Genomic DNA, 16,710 nt, shown 5'->3' with positions numbered 1-16,710 from the left:
CACTTAAGCAACAGAAATTTATTTTCTCATAATAAAATGATATGAGATGAAGGTGTCACAGGGGTGATTTATTCTAAGGTCTCTCTCCTCAGCTTGTAAATGACCATCTCTTCCCTCTGTGCCTTTGTCCTAATTTATGATGTTGGTTGGTTTAGGGCCCACCCATAGGACTTGGTTTTACCTTACCCTTTTAAAGGCTGTCTGTCCATATATTTACATTCTGAGGTGCAAGGTGTTAAGACTTCAACATACGAATTTTAAGGCAATATGGTTCTTCCCACAACAGTTAGTTCTGGTTTTGACCACTCGTTTTACATATATATATATATATATATAGTTGTGTCAGACTCTTGCAACCCTATGGACTGTAGCCTGCCAGGCTCCTCTGTCCATGGGATTCTCCAGGCAAGAACACTGGCTAGAGTGGGTTGCTATTTCCTTCTCGAGGGAATCTTCCCAACCCAGGAATTGAACCCAGGCCTCCTGCATTGCAGGCAGATTCTTTACCGACTGAGCTACAAGGGAAGCATATAATATATATATGCTTATATAATATATATATATATTATACACACACACACACACACATATTGGCTGCACTGGGTCTTAGCTGTGGCATGTGGGATCTTTAGTTGTATATGGGATCTAGTTTTCCTGACTAGGGATAGAACCTAGGCCCCCTGGAGTGGGATCATGGAGTGTTAACCTCTGGACCACCAGGGAAGTCCCCTGACCACTTGTTAGTAAAATGAACTTATAAATGCCTCAGAACATTAATGGATTATGGACTTGTTCTCTTGTAGATGAAATCCAGTTGATGTGGTCCCTCAAAGGGATAGTCCCACCACATTCCTACTGGATCCCCAAAGCCGTACATATACCCCATTAGCATCCCCAGATGCCCAAGAATGAATGAGCCATATAGAAGTAGGCAAACAATCACATTGGCTGAAAGGATAATATTCCATCCCTTAAATAAATGTAGTACCTTTGTTCTTGTCTTGGAATCAGTATGGAAGGCATGTGAAAAATGAGTTAGCTGGGAGTTAATTGACTGCAGAACCTATTTTCAGTCTCTGCTTGTATTTTTTGAATTATAATACACAGTGGGTGATTCAGCAAAAGGCTTCAAGAAGAAATTCTTTAAAGAAAGATCTTACTGAATTGATGTCTTCATAATTCATGAGGAGTAGATCCATAATAGCCCTATTTTCTCTTCAATTTTGAAAAATAAAAGATGCCATTAGTTTAAATTAGGCTCATATGTGGAATAATCAAGGGTATCAACAAATCACTCCCATGCTATTCAGGAATGGGAATAAATGACAAAAAGAACAGACTATTTCTTTAAAAAATTAAATGTAAAATCTGTATTGATGGGTTTGGGTAAACTGATTTTGAAGAGTTGATAGACAACGTATGACTTTATAAAACTCGGTTGTGGAAACTCAAAATATAGTAAGTGGGTAGTTGTTGCACATTGACTTCTGTTTGTGATTGCAGAGTCCTCTCAGCTATAAACACGATCTTTTGGGATTGAGCTGTGTTTGGAGAATGTACTCAGGACATTTGGTGACTTTATAGATATGATGTGGAGTTTAATTTTTATATTAAAAGATGTCCTGGCAATGCTGTATGAGCTGCTTCTCATACTGGCTGGAGAAGGCGGTGAGCCCAGATGGAAAGAATTAGGGTAAAAAAACGTGTTCATTTACTTGTTTCCCCCAAGAAGCTGAAACCCCAGGAAGTTGACTATGGGTAGTATTTTATCTCTTCTAGCTACAGGAAATGAAAATATAGAAAGGAGAATTGGGAACCCTGCTGAGATGTCTATTTCCAGGCATTGTTCAGTAACTTGGTCACATTTTTTCCTCTAATATCAGATTTTGCTTTCCACTTGCGGGTGGCAGTGGGAAAAAAAGAAAAAAAATTTTCTGAACATTAATAAGTAACAGAATGTAAGTTTAAGAGTAATTTTATCTGAGAAATAATTTTTTTCAGGGTGTATAAAGATGGATTATAGGCAGTAGTTTTTACATTACTTTGATAAGACATCAGTAAGAGTAATTTAATATAATTCTTCACAAGCATATGACACGGATGACTTTTGTCTTTGTGGTGGTTTTAAGTCTCTTCCCCCAAATAGTCTAAACTTGATTTACCTACATCAGGAGTTGACTTTGCAGGGCACAGAGGGCACAAGACCAGTCATGCAGAATGTACCTGTTTGTCACTGTGAGAGTTCAGACATGAACTAGAACCAATGGCCCATTAAATACCCACTTAGTTGTTTAAAGCATATTCTAGCTTTGAGAAATAATTGTTGATACAGAATCTTGTAGCTGAGCCAAGGACTGGAATTCCTGTAACTCTAGTCAGAGTAGAAGCTAAATTAAGCAGTTGTGTTCAAGGATTTTGTGATTCTGCTCCACTGGAAAGTCTCATCTAGAGAGTAATTAGGAACAGGGGAAGCCAAGACATAGCATACTTTGCTTTTTGGTGTGTGTGTGTTTGTGTGTGTGTGTGTGTGATTATGTTTTCCATGTATGGTAGTATTGTAATACTTTCTGAATTATAAATTATATTTTTAAGAAACCTAGAGGGGTGGGAGGGGTGAGAGGAAGGAGGTGCTATATGTATAATTATGGCTGATTTGTGTTGTTGTATGGCAGAAACCATTATAACATTGTAAAGAAACTTTCCTCCAAATAAAAAATAAATTAAAAAAAATGTTGCTTGATAAAAGAGTCACAAATGTTTTCTCTGAGAAAGCATTTTGTATTGGGGCTGTGAAAAACTGGAAGTGATTCTTCCCATATACTGTTGATACATTTAATAAAAGAGAAGTCTTCTGTGTAAAAGTGTTATAGGTATATAATATAGGATGCAAGGTATATCGTAGGTTAAAAGTCTCATTGTCAGAGAGAATTCACTGAGATACAGTAATTTTCAATTTCCTCTTTAAAAGACAGAGCTAAGTTTTAATTTAGAGGGTACTTACATGAAAAATTCAGGAGTAGTTTAGAAACCAATTAAAAAGGATTTTTGTCTTAAGGGTTTGTGTGCCTGATGTGAGATGGTTATAAATGCTCTAAATTCTTTTTCTTCCTCTGGATTTTACTTCTCTTATATTGTATTGATGGGTGCTTTGTATGGGGGGGAAATTTCTGCAGATGTTCCCTTTCTTCTCCGTTTTTGTTTTATTCTCTAAGATATGTACAGTTTTGCAAATGTTCACTTGCCTGAATAGTCAAAATCTAGCAAACCTCACTGTAGTTGATGTGTATGGGGATAGGTACTTTTAACTATTGTCTACTGAACACACTGTTCAAAGATTATATTATTGTCCTGGCTATTTTCCTAAAGGAAAAGCTCTTGGGGTGAAATAAAGCTGTTAATCTAGGTTGTGTTTGTGTGCTCCAAGTTTGGGGAAGGTGGAAGGATTAAGAATTTAGGGGGGAAGGGGGAGCTGTATACATACCAGGTTTTAAAGCCACTTCACAGAGCATTTGAAAACCTGAATATCAATAGGTATTTTGTAAAGGAATATTGGGCTTCCCTGGTAGCTCAGATGGTAAAGAATCTGTCTGCAATGCAGGACCTGCGATCAATCCCTGGGTAGGGAAGATCCCCTGGAGGAGGGCATGGCAACCCACTCCAGTATTCTTGCCTAAGAATTCCATGGACAGAGGAGCCTGGGAGGCTACAGTCCACAGGGCCACAAAGAGTCAGACACAACTGAGCAACTAACACTTTCACTTTCTTTCAAAGGAACATTGGCGTAAGAATATTGGTTGATGTACAGGAAAATTTGGCCTTGGAGTACAGAATGTAGCAGGGCAAAGGCTAATAGAGTTTTGCCAAGAGAACACACTGGTCATAGCGAACACTCTCTTCCAACAACAAAAGAGAAGACTCCACACATGGACATCACCAGATGGTCAACACCAAAATCAGATTGATTATATTCTTTGCAGCTAAAGATGGAGAAGCTCTATACAGTCAGCAAAAACAAGACTGGGAGCTGACTGTGGCTCAGATCATGAATTCCTTATTGCCAAATTCAGCCTTGAATTTAACAAAGCGGGGAAAACCACTAGACTGTTCAGGTATGACCTAAATCAAATCCATTATAATTATACACTGGAAGTGAGGGACTAGATCTGAGAGACAGACTGCCTGATGAACTATGGATGGAGGCTCATGACATTGTACAGGAGACAGGAATTAAGATCATCCCCAAGAAAAAGAAAGGCAAAAAGGCTGTCTGAGGAGGCCTTACAAATAGCTGTGAAAAGAAGAGAAGTGAAAAACAAGGAGAAAAGGAAAGATATAACCATTTGAATGCAGAGTTCCAAAAAAATAGCAAGGAGAGATAAGTAAGCCTTCCTCAATGATCAATGCAAAGAAATAGAGGAAAACTGTAGAATGGGAAAGACTAGAGATATCTTCAAGAAAATTAGATATACCAAGGGAACATTTCATGTAAAAACGGGCTCAATAAAGGACAGAAATGGTATGGACCTAACAGAAGCAGAAGATATTAAGAAGAGGTGGCAGGAATACACAGTAGAACTATACACAAAAGACCTTCACGACCCAGGTAATCATGATAGTGTGTTCACTCACCTAGAGCCAGACATCATGGAATGTGAAGTCAAGTGGGCCTTAACTTGTTCACTACGAACAAAGCTAGTGGAGCTGATGGAATTCCAGTTGAGCTCTTTCATATCCTAAAAGAGGATACTGTGAAAGTGCTGCACTCAATATGCCAGCAAATTTGGAAAACTCAGCGTGGCCACAAGACTGGAAAAGGTCAGTTTTCTTCCAATCCCAAAGAAAAGCAATGCCAAAGAATGCTCAAACTACCACATACTTGTACTCATCTCACATGCTAGTAAAGTAATGCTCAAAATTCTCCAAGCCGGGCTTTAGCATTATGTGAACCATGAACTTCCAGATGTTCAAGCTGGTTTTAGAAAAGGCAGAGGAACCAGAGATCAAATTGCCAACGTCCACTGGATCATCGAAAAAGCAAGAGAGTTCCATGAAAACATCTGTTTTTGTTTTATTGACTATGCCAAAGCCTTTGAGTGTATGGATCACAATAAACTGTGGAAAATTCTGAAAGAGATGGGAATACCAGACCACCTGACCTGCCTCTTGAGAAACCTATATGCAGGCCAGGAAGCAACAGTTAGAACTGGACATAGAACAACAGACTGGTCATTAGGAAAAGGAGTATGTCAAGGCTGTATATTGTCACCCTGCTTATTTAACTTATATGCAGAGTACATTATGAGAAATGCTGGGCTGGAAGAAGCACAAGCTGGAATCAAGATTGCTGGGAGAAATATCAATAACCTCAGATATGCAGATGACACCACCATTATGGCAGAAAGTGAAGAACTGAAGAGCCTTTTGATGAAAGTGAAAGAGGAGAGTGAAAAAGTTGGCTTAAAGCTCAACATTCAGAAAACTAAGATCATGGCATCCGGGCTCATCACTGCGTCACAAATAGATAGGGAAACAGTGGCTGACTTTATTTTTGGGGCTTCCAAAATCACTACAGTTGGTGACTGCAGCCATGAAGTTAAAAGATGCTTACTCCTTGGAAAAAAAAAGTTATGACTAACCTAGACAGCATATTAAAAAGCAGAGACATTACTTTGTCAAAAATGTCTGTCTAGTCAAGGCTATGGTTTTTCCATTAGTCGTGTATGGGTGTGAGAATTGGACTCTAAAGAAAGCTGAGCACTGAAGAATTGATGCTTTTCAACTGTGATGTTGGAGAAGACTCTTGAGAGTCCCTTGGACTGCAAGGAGATCCAACCAGTCCATCCTAAAGGAGATCCATCCTGAGTGTTCACTGGATAGACTGATGTTGAAGCTGAAACTCCAGTACTTTGGCCACCTCATGTGAAGAGTTGACTCATTGGAAAAGACTCTGATGCTGAGAGGGATTGGGGGCAGGAGGAGAAGGGGACGACAGAGGATGAGATGGCTGGATGGCATACCAACTCGATGGAGATGAGTTTGAGTCAACTCTGAGTATTGGTGATGGACAGTGAGGGCTGGCATGCTGTGGTCCATGTGGTCGCAAAGAGTTGGACACAACTGAGTGACTGAACTAACTGAACTGAGTTAAAGTTCAACAGGGCAATAAACTGTAACCTTAAGGTCATCTTCTCCACTGGACAGAATTTATTTACGTCCCTGCTCAATAAAAATCCACAAGTTAAAAAAATGGGGTAATAGACATTTGGTAGTGATAAACAACAACAATAAATTGAACCTATGGGTAATTGTGTGATTAAATACATCAAGAACCTAGTTAATAAAACGCCAAAGATTAAAATAAGATCAACCTTAATTATAAATGTAAATCATCCTTTCAGCAAGTAACTGCCTGAGAAGTTTTCTTTGTGGAAGGTGTCGACAGTCTAAATAGTAGTGTTTTGTTTTGTTTTGTTGTTGTTTTGGGATATTTTTGGCTGTGCTGGATCTTTGTTGTGGCATGTGGGCTCTCTACTGGTGTTATATAGGCTCTAGAGTGCGTGGGCGCAGTGGTTGTGGCCTGTGGGTTTAGTTGCCCCATGGCATGTGGTATCTTAGTTCCTTGATCAGGGACTGAATCCCTGCCCCCTGCATTGTAAGACAGAGTCTTTACTACTGGACTGTCAGGAAATTCCCAGTAGTAGTTTCAAGCTGTCACTTGGGATAGAACCTCAACTTCCTCCCACTACTTGTCTACTTCAGAGACTGCGAAGGACTAGAGATAGTTCTACATTGCAGATAAGAGCAAGAAAGTTATTGCAAGTAAAGCTTACATAAATGAGCACTTTTTCTATGCCAACCAGTGTTATCAACACTCTAGGTAAACCCCACTTACCCTCACAACAACCCTATGAAGTAGAGACTATTGCCATCATTTTATAGATTTATAAGTAGATATATACAATTTTAAGTAAATAAATCAATATTAAAAGATAAATTTATATCATGATGGCTTCCCAAGTGGTGCAGTGGTAAAGAATCTGCCTGCTAATGTAAGAGAACCCAGACGTGGATTTGATGCCTCACTCAGGAAGATCCCCTGACAGAGGGCATGGCCAACCACTCCAGTATTCTTGCCTGGGAAATCCCATGGACAGACAGGAGCCTTGCAGGCTACATTCCATGGGATCATAAAAAGTCAGACACTATTGAGAGCTTTTACACTCCACTTATATCATGATAGATGATGAAATGATGCAAAGAGCATATAAGACTTACTTAGCCAATCATATATACTCAGGCTGAACTGAGATTTGAGTTATGGAGGTTGGTCACCACAATATATTCTTTTAATGACTACTCTGCATTGCCCTGAAGGTCAAATATTCGGATTGCCAAAGACATGAAAGTTGATGGAACAAGAAAATTGATATATGTAACTTTTCTATTCTACAAGCTGCACACTACATTATTTAGTTCAGTTCAGTTGCTCAGTTGTGTCCAATCTCTGCAACTCCATAAACTGCAGTATGCCAGGCCTCCCTGTCTATCACCAACTCCCAGAGTTTACCCAAACTCATGCCCATTGAGTTGGTGATGCCTCCATCTCATCCTCTGTCATCCCCTTCTCCTCCTGTCGTCACTTTCCCAGCATCAAGGTCTTTTCCAATGAATCTGATCTTCGCATCAGGTGGCCAAAGTACTGGAGTTTCAGCTTCAACATCAGTCCATCCAATGAACACTCAGGATGCATCTCCTTTAGGATGGACTGGTTGGATCTCCGTGCAGTCCAAGGGACTCTCAAGAGTCTTCTCCAAAACCACAGTTCAAAAGCATCAATTCTTCAGTGCTCAGCTTTCTTTAGAGTCCAACTCTCACATCCATACATGACTATTGGAAAAACCATAGCCTTGACTAGATGGACCTTTATTGACAAAGTAATGTCTCTGCTTTTGAATATGCTGTCTAGGTTGGTCATAACTTTTCTTCCAAGGAATAAGCATCTTTTAACTTCATGGCTGCAATCCCCATCTGCAGTGATTTTGGAGCCCCTCAAAATAAAGTCAGCCATGGTTTCCACTGTTTCCCCATCTATTTCCCATGAAGTGATGGGACCAGATGCCATGATCTTCGTTTTCTGAATACTGAGCTTTAAGCCAGATTTTCCACTCTCCCCTTTCACTTTCATCAAGAGGCTCTTCAGTTCTTCTTCACTTTCTGCCATAATGGTGGTGTCATCTGCATATCTGAGGCTATTGATATTTCTCCCGACAATCTTGATTCCAGCTTGTGCTTCATCCAGCCCAGTGTTTCTCATGATGTACTCTGCGTATAAGTTAAATAAACAGGGTGACAATATACAGCCTTGATGTACTCCATTTCCTATTTGGAACCAGTCTGTTGTTTTATGTCCAGTTCTAACTGTTGCTTCCTGGCCTGCATATAGGTTTCTCAAGAGGCAGATCAGGTGGTCTGGTATTCCCATGTCTTTCAGAATTCTCCACAGTTTATTGTGATCCACACAGTGAAAGGCTTTGCCATAGTCAATAAAACAGAAATAGATGTTTTCCTGGAACTCTCTTGCTTTTTCCATGATCCAGTGGATGTTGGCAATTTGATCTCTGATTCCTCTGCCTTTTCTAAAACCAGCTTGAACATCTGGAAGTTCATGGTTCACATAATGCTGAAGCCTGGCTTCAAGAATTTGGGGCATCACTTTACTAGCATGTGAGATGAGTACAATTGTATGGTAGTTTGAGCATTCTTTGGCATTGCCTTTCTTTGGGATTGGAATGAAAACTGACCTTTTCCAGTCCTGTGGCCACTGCTAGGTTTTCCAAATTTGCTGGCATATTGAGTGCAGCACTTTCACAGTATCATCTTTTAGGATATGAAAGAGCTCAACTGGAATTCCATCAGCTCCACTAGCTTTGTTCGTAGTGAACAAGTTAAGGCCCACTTGACTTCACATTCCATGATGTCTGGCTCTAGGTGAATGAACACATCATCATGATTACCTGGGTCGTGAAGGTCTTTTGTGTATAGTTCTACTGTGTATTCCTGCCACCTCTTCTTAATATCTTCTGCTTCTGTTATGTCCATACCATTTCTGTCCTTTATTGAGCCCGTTTTTACATGAAATGTTCCCTTCGTATCTCTAATTTTCTTGAAGAGATCTCTAGTCTTTCCCATTCTATTGTTTACCTCTATTTGTTTGCATTGAACACTGATGAAGGCTTTCTTATCTCTCCTTGCTATTCTTTGGAACTCTGCATTCAAATGGTTATATCTTTCCTTTTCTCCTTGTTTTTCGCTTCTCCTCTTTTCACAGCTATTTTTAAGGCCTCCTCAGACAGCCATTTTGCTTCTTTGCATTTCTTTTTCTTGGGGATTGAAAAGTTGTTGCTTACCCATGAAAAGCCGCCAGGATTCTTGGCCTCCGGAGGAGAAGAATTTAATCCAGGGCCAGAGACAAGGCTTGATCGCTCAGAGCTTTTGTGTAATAAAGTTTTATTAAAGTATAAAGGAGATGGAGAAAGCTTCTGGCATATGGCTGAAAGAGTACCCCTAGTACTAGTCTTCATCTGGATGTTATATAGTCACTAGCAGTCTGTTAATGAAAGAAAGGAATGTCTTAAAACTTAGAATGGCACCAGGCCCCTCATCCATAGTTGGATTTTGGGATAATCTTGGCTCCAGAGGATTCATTCCAGGCCATTCTTGAATCTTGTAGAAGGGCAGATTAGCATACAAATAGTTTCATTTACATAGATTAGGGGAACAATATCTGAGTATAACATAATGTTTTGTCAAGTAGCTTCTTAGCCATTAGACAGAACCGACCTGAAGACAGAGTCTGGGGTAAATGCATAGTACATTAACATAGCTTAAGACAAACATTTCCATAAGAAAAATGCATTGGTTAACTCCAGGTTTGAGAGTAGTTAACTTCAGGTGAAACTAGGTGTCATTATTGCAACACAGTATTTTAAGAGAAGCCTCCTTTTAAATTTGTGTAGAGAAGGAAAAAAATACCTCTAGTTTGTTTCCTCCTGCCTCTTAAGAGAGATAAAAATGTCTGACACTTGCAGCCTATTTCCTCTGTTTGGAGACCCCTGGCCTTCCTGCCTGTTACCCTCTCAGGATAGTCTTGATCCCTGTCTCCTGTACAATGTCACAAACCTCTGTCCATAGTTCATCAGGCACTCTGTCTATCAGATCTAGGCCCTTAAATCTATTTCTCACTTCCACTGTATAATCATAAGGGATTTGATTTAGGTCATACCTGAATGGTCTAGTGTTTTTCCCTACTTTCTTAAATTTAAGGCTGGATTTGGCAATAAGGAGTTCATGATCTGAGCCACAGTCAGCTCCTGGTCTTGTTTTTGCTGACTGTATAGAGCTTCTCCATCTTTGGCTGCAAAGAATATAATCAATCTGATTTTGGTGTTACCCATCTGGTGATGTCCATGTGTAGAGTCTTCTCCTGTGTTGTTGGAAGAGAGTGTTTGCTATGACCAGTGTGTTCTCTTGGCAAAACTCTATTACCTTTCCCTGCTTAATTCTATACTCGAAGGCTAAATTTGCCTGTTACTCCAGGTGTTTCTTGACTTCCTACTTTTGCATTCCAGTCCCCTATAATGAAAAGGACATCTTTTTTGGGTGTTAGTTCTAAAAGGTCTTGTAGGTCTTCATAGAACCATTCAACTTCAACTTCTTCAACGTTACTGGTCGGGGCATAGACTTGAATTACCATGATATTGAATGGTTTGCCTTGGAAATGAACAGAGATCATTCTGTTGTTTTTGAGATTTAATCACTGCACTAAATTCAAAAATGTCATATTCAAGTGCCTACTATTAACTTTCACAAACTATGAGATTTTGATCAAATTACTGATCTTTTAGAACATACTTTCTTCTTCTGCAAAATAGTCATAGATATTTTCAACCCTAGCTGTCTTTGATTTTGTCTTATATATGGTGATGCAGGAGAAGAATGGGTACTAAGTATACAAGTGGCTGAAGCTTCACGGTTATGTGGGTGAAATCTGCCCAGTTCAGCATTGGACAGCTCCAGCCCAGTTTTACCTGACTTAACAAGGGTGGATCTTGTAGACGAGAATCATTGCAACCCCCTTCCACTGATCTCAGTGCTGTTTCTGTTGTGACCTACCAATAGCTCAGCTCCTATTGGAATGATTTTCAAGGCTATAGGTGATATTATTATAATAACAGTGAAAGTGAGTGAAAGTGACTCAGTCGTGTCCAACTCTTTGTGACCCCCGTGGGCTATAAAGTCCATGGAATTCTCCAGGCCAGAATACTGGAGTGGGTAGCCATTCCCTTTTCCAGGGGATCTTCCCAACCCAGGATTGAACTCAGGTCTCCTGCATTGCAAGTGGATTCTATACCAGCTGAGCCACAAGGGAAGCATTCTCAGCACTATGCTATTTTCAACACTAGAATTTTAATAAATGACCACTGAAATGCTCCAAAGCATCAATGATATAGTAAAAGGTGGTTAAAATGCAAAAGAAATGTTTAATATTCATTAAACACAGAATCTTTAATATTTAGCCTATGTTCTTAATACGTGGAGTCTTTAATATTTAGCCAATGTTCTTACACTTCCTTGTTGTTGATGTTCAGTTACTAAGATGTGTCCAGCTCTTTGCAACGGTAGCACGCCAGGTTCCTCTGTCTTCCACTATCTCCCAGAGTTGCTCAAATTCACATCCATGGAGTCCATGATGCCCTCAATCATCTCATCCTCTGCTGCCAACTTCTCCTTTTTCCTTCAATCTTTCTCAGCATCAGAGTCTTTTCCAATGAGTTGACTCTTCACATCACGTGGCCAAAGTATTGGAATTTCAACTTCAGCAACAGTCCTTCCAATGAAGGTACAGGGTTGATTTCTTTTAGGATTGACTGGTTTGATCTCCTTACAGTCCAAGAGACTCTCTCAAGGGTCACTTCCAGCACCACAGTTTGAAAGCATCAACTCTTTGGTGCTCAGCCTTCTTTATGATCCAACTTTCATAACTGTACATGACTACTAGAAAAACACAGCTTTCACTATGTGGGTGTTTGTTTGCAAAGTGATCTCTCTTAGGAACACAAAATTATAGGAAAACTTGCCAGAGATTTTCTGACCATACCTGAAATCTTGAACATAATAAACTTAGTCCTTAAATTTGCATTATAACTTATCCATGTCTTATGTTGATCCAGAAGCATCCTTCATGGAATCCTAAAGAAGGACCAGGTTGTAGGAATTATCTTCCTTGTCTCATCATTTATACTTCATAAATGGGCTTGATAAGATTTTCTCATTCCCCTTATCCCTCATCTTTAAAAAAACCTGACAGTAGATTTTCTGATAGAGTTATAAAATAATTAATACAGATATGATGTATCTAGATATATATGGTAGAAATTTGTTGTAGAGGAAGCATCATAGATAACCTATATAATTTGTTATTTACCACAGATCTTTATTAAGCTTCTATTACCATGCACTAGGCATGGGGAACACAAAACTCAGTCCTTACCCTGTATTAACTTACAGTAAAATTAATACCATTTTAGTAGCCAAAAGAAAGTCCTATTTGTCCTAGGACCTACTAGGAATGACAGCATTTCAATGTAACGTTCTTGCAAATCCTGCAAGGTGATTATTCCTGTTCTCATTTTTACAAACGAGAAAGTGGGCTTGGAGAAGTTATGCTGAACTGCTCAGAATCAGAGAGCTAGCTAAGCGCCAGAGTTGGACACAGGCGCTGATCAGTCTGGTTCCAAGTTATGTGCATTTTTCCATGAATCCACAGAGTATAATTTGCTTTGATCACAATCACACACAATCCCCTCTCAGCCAGCTATGACAGCCTGACAGGTTTATTTTCGAAGGTTCAACCCAGTGATTATGGAGGGAAGGAAGCCCATTCCCAAGCTGTAAAGAGGTGCTGGTAAAGAGAGGTTATCCAGCTGTGAAATGGGGATTCAGAGCTTGTTTGCTTGGTTTATTCCTGCTTAACTGTGTGTGCACCAATGTTCATCACAGTGTTTTAAGTATCTTCAATGAGTTACAATAACATGAATTTTTCTCTCTCTCTTTCAGGTATGGAAAAATCGTATCCACAAAGGCAATCCTTGACAAAAACACAAATCAATGCAAAGGTAAGTGTCAGGACATCTGTAAGTGAGCTCACACCTGTGTGTTCCACCGATGCCTCCTGCCAGGCAAGGCCTGGGCATCAGCTGCACGAGGATTCCTGTGTACAGTATATGGCATCCTGTTTATAATGATGCCTGGGCTTTGATCAGTTGCGTTTCTAGTAACATTGCTCATTAATTTTTTTTCATTTACAAACAAAATGAAAATCACAAATCAGAAAAAGTATGAAATTACTTCAGCATAAGACTAAATTACCTCCTAACAACTCTGGGTTGTCTGATTTGAATGATATCATCAGTGATGCAAATTGATTTCCTATATAAAAATGAGGAACTCTGGGGAAAACTTTCCATGCCAAACACAGTTTCATTTATCTGTTGTTTAAGGCTTTAGCTACATTGTTTGACTAGGAATGGATTTACTGGTGGGCCCATTGTGTCTAAGCCTCAGCTGTAAGCATCTCAAGGGATCTCAGAATTTGTATCATATCAAGGCTTTTTCCTTTTCCTGGAAATATTTCTGAAGTTATTTGACTATATCTGTGGCTCATGTATTTTTCATGTCTGGGAATCCATACTCTTTTAAGGGTGGCATTCATTTATTCATGAAATCTAAATGATCTGTCTTGCTTGACTCAGTTTTTACTGGAAAGTTGGAACGCTTCTTGTAACATGTGTTATTTGCTGTTTCTCTAATCCAGTCATTTTTATAACACCAACATCAAGAAATATGTTAGATATAAGGTCATTCTAAACATTGCCCCTGTTTCTCATACAAACGCAATGTATACAAATTTGAGGGACATTTAAATGCTGCAGGTATATATCCTGACTTAATTGGGGAATGGTCAGATTCAATTCAGCAATTAAAGAAAAAGTGGCATTCCTTTTCTCCTATAAACTCACAAATGTTCTAGGAATTTAGCTACTAGAAGACAAAAAGTGGTAAGACAACATTTCTATCATCTAATAGCTCAATTTCTAGTTGAAAATGAAACTACCAAGAAAACCAAGAAACTAATCTTAATATATGTGTTGGGATCCATACGCCTAATATATGTGAGAGTATAGCAGAGATGGCTACAATACAGGAATCCACAAAATATGGTGAGAGGAGAATATGAGGATTCCCTTTTGGACCATGAAGTTTGAAAAGGCAGAATGAATGGGCATGGAAAGGTTGATGCTCAGGAGGAAGAATTTCAGAATGTAATTGAGCAGACTCACATACCAGAAATAGAAAAATGCCCCAGTAAGGGTATCATTAGAAGGAAGGAAGGGGTCAGAATTTTGGAGGCATTTTTAGAGTTATCCTGAATGTTTTGAACTTAATTCTCTATGTAACTGTGAGATTTTTTTTTTTTTTTTCTGAGCATTCTGAGCAGAAATGATATGATTTTATCTTGAGTTCTAGTTATTTTGCCAAAGCAAGTGAAACCGAGTTACAAAGGGGAGGAAACAGGAGGCAGAGAGAAAACAATGCAGATTTGAAATACATAGATGACCAGGAAAATGAGGAAGGTCCTCCAGGCACGGGTAGCAAATGGAGAGGGAGGTACCATGAGCTTCAAAGGTAGAATTAGATATTTTCTATGAAGGTGAAAGGACATGGGTAATTAAATTCACATATTGAACTCTTGTGATTGGGAGGAGGGCTGTGTCAATGACTGAGGCAGGAAGTCCAGAAGGAGAATGAGTGAGTCTTGGGGAGAAGTGCTGAGCTTATGTATCAGATGCCCTGATCTAGAGGTCTTGGGGCAGCATCCTTGAGGGAGAGGTCAAGCCAGAGCTACAAGGAAGCTCAGAGTTGCTATGGTTGCCATAACCAAGGGAGTGCATAATGACACCAAAGGATCCTTGGAGGGGAGGGGATGGAGTGGGGGGCATGAGGTAGGCAGCTAAAAACTGAACCTTGGATGATGTATACGTACAGAGTTGGGCCACGACTGTGAGTAACTCTTCACTCTCATCCAGTGGGAAGCATGTGTGTGTGAGAAGCATTAGACTGTTAATTATATTGCTTCCAGACATACCTGACTGATCCCAAAGTCTTTGGGGTAAAAATATTTATAGGAACAGGCTTCCCTGGTGGTTCAACAGTAAAGAAGCCATCTGCAGTGCAGGAGCCGCAAGAGACATGGGTTCAATCCCTGGGTCAGGAAGATCCCCTGGAGGAGGGCATGGCAACCCACTCCAGTATTCCTACCTGGAGAATCCCATGGACAGAGGAGCTTGGCAGGCTACAGTCCATGGGGTCACAAAAGAGGCAGACACTACTGAAACAACTTAGCACACATGCACTTGTCTGTAGGAACAATCAGAGACCATTGAGGCAGCCACTTCAGGCAGTCAGTTATATTGATTGAGCCCCACTCAGAAAGGCAGATGCTTCACAGACAAGTGAGTCCTGCAAACCACAGTGGATCCCATGACATGTCTGATCCAAGGAGTGGTCTATATGAGGGGACCCTCCAGTAGGCAAAGGTTTGCTCAAGAGTGCAGGCATCTCTTGTCTGTGTACAATACTGGGGACAACAAAAGCATTGGTTGCTAACCTGGAAAAACTGTATTCTTGTACTGTAATAACGAGGTTTGAAGAGGAAGAGGATGTAGCTGAAATGGATTGTCAAGAGTTTCCATATGTAGTCATCTCTTAATTGTGGAGTTCTTGATCTGGACAAATGCTATGGGTATCATTCTCTGAATGCCTAAGACTCCTATCCACATTATCCTCTAACTGCTTATTTAATTGCCTTTGTCTCTCTCCAAAGAGACCTCTTTAGTCAGTGAAGACAGGACCTGTATAATCTAGAAAATGTTATCTTCAGAGCAGGAAATTGCAGGGGAATGTGTCATTGTCTATTGGGAATACTTGAAAAAAATATTAGAACATGTCTCTGGTTTAAAGTCAACTTTCTCTGTGTGTTTTTTAATGTACATATCAGTATAATTTTTCAAATGCTTGTTTTAACACATAAATATATAAATATTGAGTTTACTATTCCATGATATTTTTATTCATAAGTCTATGGATGTAAAAAGTAGTTTTGGAGAGCACTTGTCTCAAACATAAGAAGCACTGATAAATTTGGAAGGAGAAAATGAGTGGAGGAAAAGAGAGGAGAAAGGGAGGAACCACCTGGGGACATCACTGGAGGAGGGTACATAAGGATGGTTTTATGAGAGGTAGATCTTTTGTCTTGAGGCTCATGCGAAAAAGTTGGGGGCATCATGTAGTTGAAGACTCCAGGGGCCTTTTCTGGCCCCAGTGTTTTGAGCCTGTGGGTGGTGGTGATAGCCAAAACTCAACTTTCACCAAGGACATGGTGGGGGCAAGGGGTAGCCTAAAACTAAATCTTAGTGACAGAGAGGTACCACTGCCACTTCCGTGTTTTGGGAAAAATACCACTTTAATGATATTTTTGAGTCATATTTAGAGTATTTTGTTTTTCAGAAAAATGGCCCCTAAAATAGTTACAGATAGAAATTCCTTAAAATTGGAAATGAGAGTGCAATAGCATTTATGGAAAATGGTTTA

The 16,710-nt window shown here is 39.7% G+C and overlaps 1 protein-coding gene across 8 annotated transcripts in view; it reads left to right on the top strand.

Annotated features, from left to right (window-relative positions):
• Positions 1–16,710, top strand: part of RBMS3 (RNA binding motif single stranded interacting protein 3) — an 802,823-nt gene that overhangs the window by 230,887 nt on the left and 555,226 nt on the right. For all 8 annotated transcript variants that reach the window (XM_027522594.1, XM_027522595.1, XM_027522599.1 and 5 more), the window contains exon 3: positions 13,117–13,175. In XM_027522594.1, the coding sequence (XP_027378395.1) occupies positions 13,117–13,175 (59 nt within the window). The remainder of the gene's footprint in view (positions 1–13,116; positions 13,176–16,710) is intronic.

The sequence above is a fragment of the Bos indicus x Bos taurus genome, chromosome 22, assembly GCF_003369695.1.
Source record: "Bos indicus x Bos taurus breed Angus x Brahman F1 hybrid chromosome 22, Bos_hybrid_MaternalHap_v2.0, whole genome shotgun sequence".
Taxonomy (NCBI): Eukaryota; Metazoa; Chordata; class Mammalia; order Artiodactyla; family Bovidae; genus Bos; species Bos indicus x Bos taurus.
The sequence above is the reverse complement of the archived record's forward strand: the minus strand, read 5'-3'. Positions and strand labels throughout refer to the sequence as shown.